At 36.9% G+C, this 17,197-nt stretch overlaps 1 protein-coding gene across 6 annotated transcripts in view; it reads left to right on the top strand.

Annotated features, from left to right (window-relative positions):
- Positions 1 to 15,095, top strand: part of shf.L (Src homology 2 domain containing F L homeolog) — a 122,271-nt gene extending 107,176 nt beyond the window's left edge. For 4 of the 6 annotated variants that reach the window (XM_018252985.2, XM_018252983.2, XM_018252982.2 and 1 more), the window contains one exon: positions 10,751 to 15,095. In XM_018252985.2, coding sequence (XP_018108474.1) covers positions 10,751 to 10,937 — 187 coding nt within the window. In that variant the 3' untranslated portion in view covers positions 10,938 to 15,095. Of the gene's footprint in view, positions 1 to 7,745; positions 8,295 to 10,750 lie in introns of those variants that run through there. The other 2 variants (XM_018252984.2, XM_018252987.2) reach the window with 2 other exon arrangements.
- The last annotated feature ends 2,102 nt before the right edge of the window (positions 15,096 to 17,197 follow it).

Genomic DNA, 17,197 nt, shown 5'->3' on the forward strand with positions numbered 1-17,197 from the left:
GGAGTTAATAATGCAGCACTATCCAAGGCTTCAGTTCAAATTTGCAGTAGCTATGTTTCAGAGAATTTATATTTAAAGGAGCATTTGAATCATTGGTTTGCTTGATCACTACGAATGGTGTTGGCCGTTTATAGCCTTTTTTTATTTTGCATATTTTTAAGATTTTGAACTACAGTAGTTTAATGTAAGCAAAATAATGACTTTATAATTGTTTTGAAATGTACTGCACCATAGTACCATACTGGATGCTTCCCCACACAAGAGCCAATGGCATTCAGTGGAACAGTAATAAAATGGTCCATTACTGCCCCACTGCTTCCTCACATTGGAAATGAAAGGTATATTCATAGAGCAGTGACTTATACAGTAGCCAGTGTCTCCATCAAGTGTGCAACAGATATTCTGACTACTGTTAATAATAGCACTTTTATTTTGTACACACGCACACTGCGTTATTTCAAAATGTAAAATATGGATTTTAAGTTCAGGGCTATGTTTTTAGGCCTCTCTAGTTGCTATCATTCAGATAACCTATTACATACCTCCCAACTGTCGTGTTTTTCGCAGGACAGTCCTGAGTTTGACAGCTGAGCACACAGTTCCAGATTGTTAGTTACCTGTGCCAACCTTCTCTTTAATCTGCATTTAACAGCCAGAAAAGATGCAATGTTTCTGGAATGTAATTAAATGAGAGGCTCTTGACACCCAGAACTGCACTTAGATACATTTGTAACATTTTAAGATAAGCAGGTCTCTTGGGAGAACTGAGCCTCACAGTTTAAAGGGCAATTATATAAAACGATTATAAAACATTGCCCTAAAACTCACAGAAATGTGTTCAAACTTTCCATAACCTGCCAAATTTTAGGCTGTATTTAGGGGGTGTGGCCATAAAATGGGCGTGGACTACGATTTTTTTTGTCTCTCTGTTTATTTGAAATGCTGGGAGGTATGCTATTATAGACTGTGGCATGAATTTTGCCACACTACACATGACTCACAGACCATAAAGCAACACAGACCTTAAAGAATTTTCTTACACCAAGAAAGCCTCTGTATTTTAAAGTCTGAAGCAGTATTCCTTTAAAACAAAAATCAGCCAGTCTTATTGATAATGTGTTCTTAACACTTCTTCTATAAACATTTTAGTATCTGCAAGCAGTGCCTTAGGTGAAAGTGAAACAGTTTTGTTACCCAGAGCAAAATCTGTAACCTGTGCCCTTTGTTGTCTCCATAACAAATGTGACTTCTTCTTTTATATGTAACCTCTAGTGACACCTAATTGGTCAAGCAAACACCACTAGGGATGTCTGCTAATGTTTTGTGACTGACTGACAGGTGGAGTAACCTTTCATTTGTTTAATTTTTTTAAAAATCAATCTTGCAAAGTCAGGAAAAAAAATTGTCATTGTGGAAAAAGTTTTTTCATCAGCTGAAAAGATTACAATTGTAAATATCTGAGTGACATGCATTTTGACACAGAAGTGATGATGGTTTTGAACATAAAACAGAAATGGTTTGTGTTTTTGCAACAGTTAGGAGTCTATTTATAAAAATGAATATCATTTATAAAATAGTTTTCCCCTTATGTCTAAATTTTGTATGTAAAAATTAATTAGTGAGTGCTTGGTTACACCACCCATGACTAGGCAAGTCCATAGCAATAAATGCGGCCAATGTTCCAAAAAAAGTGTCAAGAAAGCACTGGCTTCATTTTAGGGATGCACTAAATTCAATATTTTAGGACTTTCAATCTAAGTTACATATGCTAATTAGTGTTGAAAGGGTCAAACCACATCCACATTTAAAAAATTTTTTACTACCTTGTTTGTGTGATGAAAATTCAGTTAACAAAGCTTTATAAATAGAGCCTTAGGGGCAAATTTACTTACCTCCGAAATTGCAACACTTCGCCAGGCCAACGCTAACTCACGAAAATCCGAAGTTGCGTCCAGGGTTCTGAACGCTTGCGAAGTTGCGCTAGCGATAATACGATAAGCAGTTCGAAGTTACGCTAGCGATGCCTAATTAGCATACGACATGATGTTAAAGTACAATGGACGTATATGTTGCAGTAACTACATTACACTACACAAGGCCAAGGAACCTTAATAAAAGAAATTAGAGTTGTTCTATTGCCCTACACATGTGTCCACTGTATAGTTTAGGTGCTTTATGTTATCAAATGTAGGGGGGAAGGAGGGAACCCTGTAAAAAGTAAAAGACGCCAGCGTTTTTTGAGGAAGTCCTATCTACTCTATTGCACTTCTCCTGGTCTGAGCTGGTGAAGGCAATTCAGTAAAATCCACATCTTAGAGAATTTGCGTAGTTACGTCCATTCGCCAGAGCGAAAATTCGCTCCTTTGCTAGCTAAATTTGACCCTTAGTCCTGTCCATAACAGTGGAAAATGCACTGTACACTTACAATGCCCATCCCTGCATTTACTGCTCAGTTTTTAACTTGAAAACACAATAGGGAAAATAAGAGTCCTAAAAATGCCAACTGCAATTTAAAGAGATCTCTGAGGCTAATGATACCACTAATTCAGCTGCAGATGTACAAATGCACATATGTATGGCCATATATACGTTTGTGGACATGTTTGTAACAGCAAAGCCAATCCAGCTGCACCTTCTATAAAACTAGAGAAATTGAAGAGGGTGCTCCAGATTCATTTACTGGGCACATACACAAACATACATAGCCGTTTCAACTTGATAATTCAAAGTAATGGATTATCTTTTAGCCAGAGCATTGCCGTTCTGAAGTGATAAAGAATGTGACACACATCTTGAGACAGACAGAGATAACAAATGCAGACGGCACACACAGCTTGTACAACAACATGATATTTTATCTTCTTTTTTAAGATGAAATGTCAGTTAAATGCCAAAAGTTCCACTTGTGCAAGCTCATTATAGACCGAGGACAAGAAATGTCAGGTGTAGAAAATGAGCCGGATACCTGGGGGGGATTTACTGGCTCACAGAACCATGGAAAATGTATCTGCACTAAATGATATTTCAGCAGGAAGTTCCTGACACTTATAATGGTGAATAATACCTATATTGTCACATTAATGTAAAATGTGGAAATTTGTATTGCCGCTGCGAGATCAGCTTGATTTGCACTAATGAATATTCCACATTTAATGACCACATTTTCTAGGATTTGAGGTCTTTGTTATATAGAACTGAATTTGCTTCTCGCAGGGCATGTATAAGGCTGACTTTATGCATTAACAGCGTGCGTATACATAGACAAGTGTCCTAAATTATGCATTTAGTTTCAAAATACAGAGCAGATTGCACATATGTCTTTCCGTTATAGATGTGTATGTATTAAAAACAGTTCTGCACTGCTAAATGCCTTGGTTCTGTTTTTAGTGAATTGGATTAATTTGGCAACACAATCTAATTAATTCCGTGTATATGAAGTGGTGTGGGCAGTTTGGAAATATTCAAGCATACATTCTGACATTTTAGGCCAAGGTGGGGGTGGGGGACATTTTAACTGACCTTCCTGCATTTCTAGATCACAAATGATATGTACTATTTGAAAACATAATCTCCCAATGTACTATCATCCAGGGTATGGCCACCGTATGCATTTTGTTTTGTTATTAGAAAGAAAATTCATCTTGCTAGCAACTTGTAGGCAGTTTAAATGGAGTACTAGATTCTCTCCTTCCATTTCATGGGAGAATGCCGACTTCTATCATCACAAAATTGTGGGATATTATTGCTAAACAGAAACTAGTTTTGCATCTCCTTTGTGCCAAGAAATTTGATGTTGTGCTTTTAGAGTTTATTTTTATATATTTGTATCTTAGACAATATGTACTTGCCAAAGACAAACCATGAAAACTTGGCCACTCTTGCATTTATTGCAATGTGTATGGGACCAAAAGGATAACTTTCCTGACAGATACCTGGTCAGTGACTGTAATTGGGCCTTTAATTTAGTTAAGCCCCAACATTTCTGAACACAACCCCCTATGTATTCTGCTCATTAAGTCCCCAAGATTCATTAGTTTGATACACTCACTCACTCAATCAATCACTTTCCTTGTATGAAGAGCTTAGTACTCTGCGCTTACTATCTTTTCTAATGGGCACTTGTGCACAGACATTACAATTATCACATGTAGATGGTAAATTTCCCTGGTGCAGGGACTGGTATGAATAATGGCTGAAGTTCTGTGAAATATGTCAGTGCAGTATAAATGCAGAATTATAACAATACATTTCAAGAAATAAATTGAAGTGGATTCTACCATTATGGGTGATAGGCAGTCTACTAATATGTCCCTTACATCAGGGCAAGTTTGTTGCGCACACTTGTAGGGATGGTGTGATTGGCCATTTTTAAGCAACTTTTCAATTGGTCTTCTTTATAATTTTATATATATATTTTAACAATTTGCCTTTTTCTTCTGACTCTCTCAGAAGAATAGGGGGTCACTGACCCCATTTAAAACACAAATGCTCTGTAATCTATAAATGTATTATTCTTGCTACTTTTTATTCCAATCTCTTGTTCAAATCAATGCATGTTTACTAGGTGAATTTGGAGCCTAGCTGAAATTGCAAACTGGGGGGCTGCTGATTAAAAAGCTAAATAATTTAAACCCACTAATACAAAATAAAAACCAATTACAAATTTTCTCAAAATATCACTCTCTATACTAAATACTAAAAGTTAACTAAAAAGATGAATTACTCCTTTAAATCTAAGCTACCCTGGAAATGCTAATGTATAAGGCTGGTGGGAAAACATACATGGCTTTTTGCAGGGGCGCAACTGCAATTTCAATGAATATTGGTAAAACAGGTCAATCTCTAGCCTTTTATAGGCTTAAAAAAAAATACTGTGGGGCCCAGTAACATCTAGTCACGCCATTGGCATTACGTATTCCAAAATTGCCAGAAGTTTCCTTGGGAGGCAAGTTTGGGCGACTTCAGAAAATTAAGAGCTGTGTATTTTTTCTCACGGGGCGATTTACTTCATTATGGGGGTGGGGGAGTAATTTATGTTGATTTCATATACGTGTTATCTCAAATTTTAACCATGGGCAAAAAATCTCCCTGCCTGCCATCACCCTAACATGCTGTTAATTTAAATGAAATTATTAAATGCCAAAATGCCAGCCTACATTTTAACTGCAGACTGAGAGAAGCAAATTATTGCTGTATTATGTAAAGTCAGGCATCAGTTATAAAAATGGAAAAATTGCAGCAGTTATCTAAATGTTTTAGATTAAATTCTGTGACTAGATTTTTTAGCTTTAGTGTCTAGTAGTTCCCTGGATGAATACAACCCAGGCCTGGCCTTTTGTTCACTTTCACATTCTAGACTCTCTTGAATCTCCTCCAATTCAGTAGTTAAACTGTTAGAATTGGTGCTATTAAAACTGGAAATTTCATTAGTTGGTTCCTCAGTTGTAAAAACAGATTCAGACAGTTGCGCATCTCTGCTTTTTCCCTGTTCTCAATTACCTTTCTCTTATACTAAAGGACCCACCCTATCATACATTTATTTTACTCCTTGGTAGAATGGCCTTTTCATTCTCTACTTTAACATGTCTATTTTTTATGCTTTATTGGTCTTTGTGTACCATAGAAAAGTTTCAGCTAACCTATCAAACCATAAGGAGTTTCTTTGCTATGTCTTTCCCTTAAATGGGGAATAAACTGAAAGGTAACTTTTTTTAGAAGAATTTTAGACATCCCATTTCCTTCTAGTTTCCATACTGTATCAGTTAGCCAATAAATATTGATTGTTATGGAAATATTTAAGTATTTTCAGCAAACTCTAGGGGTGTAATTCACACTGCAGTCAAACTCACAAGTGCTAATTATTCTGTTTCCCTACTAGTACAGTAGACTTGACAGCCTACATACAAATGTACCTGCTTTGTTTCTATTACCTCAAAACTCGTATACTAGGTTTACTCTTAAGGTTATCAGAAAACCATTGAAGATAGTTATATGCTTATATATATGGTACAACTGAATCCTTGTAGTGCACTGTTGGTTCCAATTTCATTTTGAAGAGAAAGTATTATGGCTTCATTACATAATTATGAAGTCATATGAATGTGTTCAGGGTGGCAGTTAGGGGGTATACATTGTGTTTATCCAGCAACTTTAGCATCATTTCACTGCTTGCCAATCCTTATCTTATACAAACTTTCCCCTTCAAACTCATGACAAAACATATCTGCTACCATCTCTGAAATTACAAAAGCCCATTCCAGTTCTGAGTCTACTTATTCTGCATTGGTTTGCTCACCCTATACTTTCTGTTTTGTTCTGCCTAATGTTAACACTACCCCCAGGGGTGTAACTACAGAGCCTTCTTATTATCCTTCCTCCCAGTTCTCATTACTAGTCAAACCTACTTTTGCAGCAAAGCTTTGTGTAATTGAGAGAAGGGTAAGATGATTGTTGGTAAGTTGTGGGAAAATGACAAGTTACTACATAACAAGTGGAATATTTTTTATGTACTCTTTTTTAGGTTTTTGCCAATGAGCTGCTGGGAGGCTTTTCAAAGGTCTCCATGTTTATAGCTTTAAGCATTTTAAACAGAGAGTCTCTTTTTAAAAAAAAAAACCCCAAGGTTCATCTGGCGATAATCGAGCAGGTTATGGGCAAGGATCCCATTCTTAAGTCTGCTAGGCTGATTTATTCTCTGTGGCAAAAAAACAAAAAATGTTTTGCCCTCAGAGGAAATATGCGGGATTGTGTCATTTCCAGCCTTTAGAAAACAGACACAAAGAAAATGGATTTGAAGTGGCACCAGAGTTGCTCTATAAGTACTGTTCAGTTTATATCCAATTGATTAAACACCAGATGTAGGCAAGCAAGATAAATCTCCCCTTGCACTTAAATAAATATGTCTTCAGTTGACAATGCAGTAAGAAAGAGAGATATAAATGAGCCTTTTGCCATAAATCTTAAGAATACTGAGCTGTCATTGCTGGTTTAGAGGCTTTGATAGAACAAGCAAGCACAATACTCCACTGTTTCCTATTTTAGACACCGCATTGGACGTCTGCCTTTTTATGTAGAGAATTAATATCAGGCAGATAAAAAGCTGTCACTTGAAGGTTAAAGCCCACATTCTGTAGGCTGTGTTTACCATAACAAGGATGCTGACACCTGTAACAAAAGAAAGTGTGTTTAGATGCCAACGGACGCAACAGTGAGAAATAGTCCAAGTGGCTTTTTTTTTATGCAGACAATTCCGCTATTCTACAGAGCTTGTATATATAAAACCTGACTATCCTCTTATTCGCTTAAAGTGCCTTATTCCCATCTATTAAGGGTTATTGTGTTATTCATTTTCAGAAGGGGCTAAAAACGAACAAATATTAGGTATTAATATTTTCAAATGAATGGCTATTTGATGTGTGAATAAAATATTACATACTGGCCAATTATGTTAAATGTGGTAACTATATAGAGTGCTAATATATATATATATATATATATATATATATATATTATAACACTAAAATAAATGTATAGGGAAAATGCTGGTTAGTGTTAATTCAATAGAAAAGTGTAATACAAAGCATAGCACTCTGCCTCACACCAGCTATACTAATATAGATGCAAACTCTCATAAGAAGTAGACGATTGGCAATTGACATACATTGTAGGCAAATCAAATGCAGACACACATTAAGTGATCCACAGTTTACTATTTCAGCTATAGTGTCATTTCTCATTAAACTCAGGCAGGTTATCGGGAGAGCACTGTCGTGGCTTTTAAACCATCTGCTGAGCGAATGGCTCTCCAGGGAAAAGCGGTGAAGTGCTGGAGAGGAGAAGCAGAGACTGACTGCATTGTCTCTCTGGTGTGAAGGAAGAGTGACAGCTTTCACATTTTATTAACTCCTTCCCTTCCAAGGATAATAAAATATTGCAGAGCAGGATCTGAAGACTGCATGAATTTTGTGATTCTGTTATTAATATTTAACTTAATAATGTTATTACCTAATAGTTATACATTTAGACACCCTGACCACATTTTTTCTCCTTATTAAAACCCAGTCTCATGCCATCACATTACAGCAGATCTAAATAGTCAGCAAATAGTTCTGCATAATTATGCACTTCCAAAATGCTTGTATTCCTGGTGTCAGGTAAAACTAGATGCCAGACTGCACAGAACAGCAAAATGGAGAGAAAGAGACTGCACCCTATGGCCCATTTCCCTCTCTAAAGTCCACTTCATGCTGTGGTTATTTGTTTTCTGCCAGGTTCGGTGTACTAAGAAACTCTATGATAAGGAACAACAACAACAACAAAAAAGAAACATTATATAGTGAATAAAGTACCCCCTCTTGTAAAATATAAGGATATTATAAGTTACCGAGGAGTTTCATGACCATATAAAAACACGAGGCCGAAGGCCGAGTGTTTTTATACAGGTCATGGAACTCGGAGGTAACTTATAATATCCTCATATTTTTCAACTGGGGGTACTTTATTTATTATAATACACAAGTATCAGTGAGTCATGTGACAGAAATGACATCAGAACTCACCGTTTATAACTGATGACATCAGAACTCACCGTTTATAAGGATATCATTTACAGGATATTCATGGCTTTTGTGTATTATAAGAATATACTACAAGGGCTTCCCTTTGAATCTGCTGAATGCTACTGTTTAATACAGTCATTATAATTGCACTCTCAAGTAACCGTTCATGTATACCATTATTCCTTAATTGAATATAGAGCACATTCTTACCTAATGCACTCTGTTGGCCAGAAGTGTGCAACAATAAAAAAAAGCCCTTTAAAATAATAATTTGCAATTAAAAAAACACTGGTGTATCTGCATTCCATGAAACATGCTGCATTATTTATTGTCCCTATCCTTAATATATATCCCATCTTTAATACTATATACAGTACATCATATTACAGAAAGTACAAAACATTCTATTTCCATTGAGGCAGTGCATTGTCAGTGTTGGTGCTCGCCAGTGTGTAGCACACTAGAGCTGTGGCTTTTATTATGTTTTGACCTTACAGCAATGTTGATCAGAGAACCTGAAAGTAATGTTTTTTTAAAAGGGCATTTTACCATAGGAGGGAATTTCTTTATCATATATACTTTTGTGCCACCTTTATAAAATGGGAGAAAAAAAGAATTTGCCACAACAACCTTTAAAGGAAAAGTAAACCTTTAAAATAAGAATTTTAAATTGAGCAGAGTTCTCTTCTAAACATGTTTGCAATTTACATTCATTCGTTCATTTTTAGAATTATAAAGATATTCAGAAAAGATGTCGTTTGTTACAATAGAGCCACCTGCTGGTCATATTCTTACTAATACAGCTGAGAATTTTTAAAAAGTAACAAGACCTTTTCTGATGTTTCTATGTTTAGGAAAGATATCCGAGAACTTTTCTCTTGTTTTTTTTTTTCCCTTCTAAAATTGTTCCCCCCGTCAAGTATTCTGGAATATTATTTTCCTGTTTTTAACATATTAACTCTTAAAGTTAGCATCATGATCATTTATGAATGTACAGTAAACATTTTCAGCATTTACTAAACAATTTTCTTACTGTCAAGAATATTTTCCTGACAGTCAGGAAAGTGTTTAACTTATTGACATGCATTATACATCCATTTATCAGAAGGTGTTCGACCATTCTGTTCTATGTGGGTTTAGAGCTTACAGCAGCACAGATTGCTAACACCCCAATGAATCCATCGCCCCAACATAAAAAGCTGTCTAATAAAAGTCCTTTCAAATTAAACATGGAATCCAAAATTCTTTTTTTATTAAAGCATTCATAGCTGTTGTAAACTAATTTAAAAATCTCAGCTGTCAATCAAATATTGTCTGCCTCTCCTCTATGCCTTAGGCATAGAGGCAGAGCAGGCACTTACTTTCACTTTCCATTCAGCATTCCTAGATCTCACGGCTCTCCCCACTTTTTCCCTCTCTCTTCACTATTTAATTGTGTAGCCAGGGAATGGGGTGGACATCAGGTCCCCCTTTCTGGTGCACAAACAAGATTCTGAGATGATACAAGGCTTGTCTTAATAACAGTGTCCACAAAATGGTTCCTATCTGCTTGCTATAATTATGAATTCCCAGATCAAAGGAAACAATATTCAAATAATTTATATAATGTAAATAAAGTTTATTTTGCTTGACTAACGTGATAAAATAGGATTGGAATAATTTTTTCAAGTGACAGGTCCTCTTTAATATTCAGTAGAATCTATACTGGGCTTGCACTCTTTTTATGTGGACATGTTATTTGAATAACAACCATTTTATTTTTTTACACTTGGACTGTTCGTTGGAGTATTTGAGAGCAAGCCCACTATCTGTTCTACATTGTTCTTCTCCCCTATGCTGAAGGTTTGGACCTTGGCACCCAAACCCAACGTGTATACTGGTGAGTTTATTGATTTATAGACTCGGGTCTATAGTGTGGATACAGTTTGTATAACAGTCTTGAACCAATCCTCTTCCCTTTTATTTTATTATACAGTAAATCTGTTTTGTTTATGCTTTGGAAGAAGAGCATCCTCACGGATACCTTCTGTCAAGCCTAAGCCCTGAATGTTTTATCTTAAATTTATCTTGAGTACTAATATTGTTAATCTGTTTCTCTTATTTATGTGCATCATACCAAGACTACTGTTTATCTCTGTGAATTTACTTACACTATAATAGATATGCCTTTGTATTCTCTTTATGTCCAATAGGAGCAGTCAAGGATTCATGCACATGAAGCTCTCCCGTACCAAAGAAAATAAATATGTCCTTGGTCAGAACAGCCCACCCTTCAACAGTATACCTGAAATTATCCATCACTACGCCAGCCAGAAATTGCCAATAAAAGGAGCAGAACATATGTCCCTGCTGTACCCAGTCGCGGTGCGGACGCTGTAGCAAACTGCTCAAGGCGCCTCTTAAAATCAGTTTATGGACGGTCAAATCCTACTCTCAATCATCATGTTGGGATGCTGTTGGCAAAGGACTGCAATCACCAAATCAATGCAACATGTTCTAAGGGTGACTGGGTTTTATCATTCTTGATTTGCTTCCTTCTGTTTCTTTAGTTAATTGGAGTGAAGACTGGACGCTATCATGGTACCTTTAAAGTGGATTTTATGATATCGACATCGGTATACCTTTTGTTTTGTTTTGTTAGGGAACTTTCAGCCTTACGGTGACATATATTGAAAGTAATTCTTGTACAGACTTGTGCGGTTTTGAAGCTTATCTGGGACTGTACGTCCCAAACGTTGCAATACAAATATTTAATGTGATTGTTATTTAAGATATTTTTTTTTTTTTAAATGTCATTCTAGTCTGTCACTTACACTGGTTATTCACCAAAGGGTAAAATGTACCCATTGCTTGCAGTTTGCATGTGTTTTACAGCATTTCTGCAGACGATCAGCAATACTTTGCATTCTCATCAATCAGCATAGGCATTGAGAATAACGTGCTATTGCCTTGAGTTTAGTAGGGACAATGAATGCAATAACAACAAAATGTAGTTTAGATTCTGTGTATATTTTATTTTTGTAAGACCACTAGTCCCTCTTCACCTGTCACCAAATCATAGCAATTAGTCAACATATTCTAGTAAATACCCTCAGTGCCTTCATTACACAAGAGGCACTGGTCGTCACTATCTGTAATTCCCAGTAGATGGGGCTGTTTTGTGTCATATGTCAAGCATGCTCCCAAACTACTAATGTAAAATCATCAGGCTGCCAAATCATCCCTTTAGAATGTCAGTTTTAGTACCAAACAGAAATAAATGGATGTGTATTTATTTTCATAAATGCTTCTAAAGATTTAGCCTTTGAAGACCAGGCTTTGTACTCTTTTGAAGTTTACCAGAATACCATTGAGTAGTATTTACATCTGTGGTATTTTGTAACGAGTCTGAGTATGTCGATTTGTACAAAACATTTCCGTTACCATAACATCTACAGTGTTTAGAATTGCCATTAAAGTAAACTCAGTAGGGGAGAAAAAGAAACAAGAAGGGGAGATAACAATATCATAGCATAAACAACGCAGGAGAGAAATCTGTGGCATGGCCAGATTGTTCTAAATGTGCACCGAATAGTGAACATTTGTAAAGGGCTGTCAATATTCAAACTATTGTACAGGATGTTAAATTCATAGTTATCTCTTTATTAAGAATGCTCAGACCCTGGGGTTTTCCAGATAATGGATCTTTCCGTAATTTGGATCTCCATACCTTAAGTCTACTAGCAAATCATGTAAACAATAAATAAACCCATTAGGCTGGGTTTGCAATAAGGATTAATTATATCTTAGTTTGAATCAAGGACAAGGTACTGTTTTATTATTAATAGTTTGAATCAAGGACAAGGTATTATTACAGAGAATAAGGAAATCATTTTTAAAAATTTTAGATTGTTTAGATAAAATTGAGTCAATAGGCGACAGCCTTTTCGAAATTCGGAGGTTTCTGGATAATGAGTTTCTGGATAACCAATCCCATACCTGTAGCGAGTAGTGTGAAATACACCTCAAAACATACCAAATGCCTTGCAATATTCAGTTCCAAGCATCAGTACAGAGATAAAGATAAATATCAGTCCTCTTTTGTATTGGGTAAAAACTGAGCTACAACTAGACTGATTAAAACTATCAACATGGTCTAGGGTTGCCACCTGTCCGGTTTTGACCCGGACAGCCCGGTATTTTGAGGGGCTGCCCGGTTTTCCAAATAAGGTTTCCCTTGATTGACACGGCGATCAGCCAATCGCTGATCGTGCGTCATAGCCCCGCACACTGATGGCACGGGTCCTCCCACTGACGTCAGACACGCCTACTGACGTCACGGACCCCCCCGTCCGGTCTCAGCCAGACATAAAGGTGGCAACCCTAACATGGTCCTCCCAAAAAATGAACCGGTTTCAAACAATACATACTGGCTTATCTTCAGTAAAGGGATCAAGCACTTGACAAGCATAGAGCCTAAGCAAAAATCACATCAGCACTAACGATGTGATTATAACAAATGCATCCACTACAGTGCAATATATAGATGTACCCCAGTACTCTCTATGCTCTGCCAGTTGGTCTCACTGGAACTAAATTAACATTTGATGAAAGAGGCCTAACTGTGCATTATTTTCATTGCACATCAATTTTGAATCCTTAGTGTTGCACATATAGACTATTGCCGTTTACTGGTCGGCATTTCCACTGGAAGCCATGTGTATTCCATTTCTTGCTTACTGTGATTAGCTTTATACAGCATGAAATGGATTATATCAACAACTTTATTTATAACATCCTGTTCGAGGTAAAAAAAAACATGTCTAATGTTACAGAGCAACTCCTTTCTAAGATGGTCCTCTTATAACGTTTGCAACATTTCTTCTGATATCTGCTCAAGAAGCACTTGCACCTTCATATAACATATTCTATGCCTCCAAATCCTCTTATAAAAATATCACCCTAATTGGTATCTGCCAGTATAAAGAAGCATGAAACAGACCCTTGTGGATATACCTTAGCCAAGCATATTTACTGTATAATATACAAGCATCATGAAGAAATAATGTGATTATTAAATAGCTTCTTGTGTACTTACCAGAGCAAAACCAGAAATACATAAACTGCCTTGCAAATATATTCAGGGCCTTAACTGATCTTTTATTTCATGGAAATTTGTTCCACAAAAACACTTGAACGATAGAAAGCTGTATTATGTTGTTTGCGTAAGAATCAAGAAAGACCCACCTTTTACTGCAACGCCAAACCTCTTACGGTGTAAGTACCAGCTTTCCATTTATGGGTGAATTGGCCCATACTCCCAGGCTTACAAGTCAGATGACATTTGTGCACCTCGATTTTCAATTAAGAATACAACTCAATACAAAAATTTCACATTAAAGGGTTATTTCACCAGAGGGCACTAAATGGTTGGCATCCCCAGTGATTATAATCACTTACCTGATGTCCCAGGCTGGTGCTCCTGTTAAAAGAACACTGCCCTGTCCTGGGGTTCTTCTTAGTGAGCAGAGAAGTCCTGTTCCAGCTTCCTCCTGTTTTTTGTGGGTGCGCTGTAGAGTGAAAATCTGATCTTTAACAAAAAAAGCCAACACTTTCACTCTGCTGTGCCCGCATCAGCCCCGGGCATTGGAGAAAGATTAGACAAAAGAATAGGATTGCTCTGTGGTGCTCGCTGAGGAGAACTCTGGGCCAAGGTATTAAGAAAGTGATTATAATCCCTGGGGGGGGGTCTTAACATTTGGCACTGATGAACCTTTTCTTTCTTCTTTAAAAACAAATATTAATATTATTTAATTATACAGTTAACATCTTTGATTTGTTGTTCAGTACAATAAAAGTTTTGGGCTACAGCCTGAATCCTTTTCCAAGGCCATGTTGGGGGATTCACATGTAATATCCCCTAGACCTCTATTACATTGCATTTTAGGACCTGTTTGAAGGTGGCTTTTTTGTGCAATCATAATAACTTTCTCAGTGAAAAGTTTTGCTGCGTACTAGCACTATATATATCTATAAAAGTCTTTATGGATTGCTCCATACTTTGCACAAAGGAAAATAATTGTTTGTGTTGCCAACATTTGTTACATCCCCCCATGAATGTTCACAGAACGCTCTGTATATTCCTTAAAAGTTTTCCCATCATAGGAAACATATTATTCTATGCCAACAATGCATTCAATAGTCTGAACTGCAAAACTGCTCCTGTATTTTATTTTGTACACCAACATTTGACAGATTATACATGCCTTTCTAGTAGCTATTGTATATACAGTACATTTGGGCTTGATTACAAAAATACTGGCTGACGAGACTGAGATGGCTTATGGGTTAAGCTGGAATGTAGAGAACCTCTTACAAAGTAATGAGCTGTGAGCCTGCCTTGCGTTATTGCTCTTCTCTTTCAGTGAAAGGCCTGGGTAACTCCATTTGGTCATTTAAAATGTTATTTCCCACTCTATTACTGTTTGTGTTTATACTGCTGATACAATTTTGAGTTGGAGTCTATTGCCTTGTAAAATAAAAATTGTCTATTTAATATAACATGTCTGAGTGTTTTTTGCCATTTATTTTTGTAGAGCTGCTGTAGGTGCAACAAAGATTTATTTTAAGTATAAAATTATTTCATACACTCTATTAGTCTGTTTTTTTCAGGGACAGTCTTCATTCTCAAAGGCGAACCCTTCTAGATGCATGAGGGCAATATATTGTTGTCTGGTACAAATCAACAGAAAACAACAACCAATATGATGAAAATGTGGGTCATACAAGGGCAATGCAGCGATTCCAGGCATTTAGTAGGTTACAAAATACCCGGAATGGGTTGTCATTTATCTTGGTGGCAATGGTGCTGCACTTGCAGTGAACTCACAGGTCAGGCAAATATTCATAAAATTCAGTGCATAGGTCCATGTACTTGCCATTGTGATTTTGAATAGAAAGCATTCCAAGTGTGTAGCCTAACAAAGTGTATATTAAGAACTACTTGGCTTAAAGTACCACCAGTGCAGACATTCCTGTTATTTCTGTCCTTTACATGTAAAATATTTGTTTCTAAACCACAATGCCATTTTTCTTGTTTGCTATAAGCTGTTTTTTTTTTCAGCCCGATTTTATCCAATATCTAAACAAAGCCCAACCTAGTCTAAACTGTTTAATAGAGCTTTAGGAGTAATTTGTCACGACAAAGGTCAAAATACAAAGCAGAGTGTAAAAAAAATAAAAGTGTAGACTGAAGGGCTCATTTACCAACACGAGATGCATTCATTAAAAGACTATTCATAAAGGTCTGCAATCCTTGATTCTGGTTAAAGGAAAAAACAATGCTTAGAATAATAAATATGTATTGTTGTTTGAGGCATATAAATATATTGCAGTATCTTGCATTGTCCTATTTAATATACCTTAAATAACAGCAATGAATGATCAATGCCTTTCGTCCACTGGTGCACCCCATCTTGGAACTTTGTAGGCAGTCATGTGTGTGTCAGTGGCACTGCACATGCTCAGTGTGCTCTGGACTGTTGAGAAGATAAACTCTGGGGTGGAATGAAAACTAGGTTTCATCTGGCATCAAAAGTAATTCTTCATTATTAATTCATGAGAATCTGTATTCTTTGCTAGTAAACCCTTTGTTATAAAATGATGTGTGTATAAACTATGGGTAGTGATGAGCGAATTTATTCGCCAGGCGCAAATTTGTGGCGAATTCCCGCTATTCGCCAAACCGCTGCTAAAATTCGCCGGCGTCCAAAAAAAAAATGGACGTCCAAAAAACTGATGCTGGCATCAAAAACTGACGCCAGCGTCAAAAACTAAACGCTAGCACCATTTTACGAATTTTTCGCCGTTTGGCAAATTTCGCGTAAACGCCCCAAATTCGCCCATCACTAACTATGGGGTCTATTTATCATGCTGTGTAAAAAATGGAGTGAAACAGTGAAACAGTACCAGTGATGTTGCTCATAGCAACCAATCAGATCTAACCCTTGAAATCTAATTGCTGATTGCTCTGCTCTAATTGCTCTGGCCAACATCACCGGTAAAGCTTCACTCCACTTTTTACACAGCATGATATATAGGCCCCTAACTATTGTGCAACAAAGTAACTGACAGCTGCCAAGACCCCTTGCTGTGAATCAGGGGAAAATAATATGGGGAGCTATTGAGGGCAGGTTCAAGGCACAGATCTGCACTGCTAAAGATCTTAAAGGATCATGATGACCTTGGGCTGGTACAAAAGACAAGAACATAAGGGGGCTGATTCACTAAGCTCGAGTGAAGGATTCGAATGAAAAATACTTCGAATTTCGAAGTATTTTTTGGGTACTTCGACCATCGAATTGGTTAAATTCGTTCGAAGTCGAACGAAATCGAACGAATCGAACGAAAAATCGTTCGACTATTCGACCATTCGATAGTCGAAGTACTTCCCCTTTAAAAAAAACTTCGACCCCCTACTTCGGCAGCTAAAAGCTACCGAAGTCAATGTTAGCCTATGGGGAAGGTCCCCATAGGCTTGCCTGTGATTTTTTGATCGAAGGATTTTCCTTCGAACGTTGGATTAAAATCCTTCGAATCGTTCGATTCGAAGGATTTAATCGTTCGATCGAACGGAAAATCCTTCGATCGATCGATCGCAG

The sequence above is a fragment of the Xenopus laevis genome, chromosome 3L (genome assembly GCF_017654675.1).
Source record: "Xenopus laevis strain J_2021 chromosome 3L, Xenopus_laevis_v10.1, whole genome shotgun sequence".
NCBI lineage: Eukaryota > Metazoa > Chordata > Amphibia > Anura > Pipidae > Xenopus > Xenopus laevis.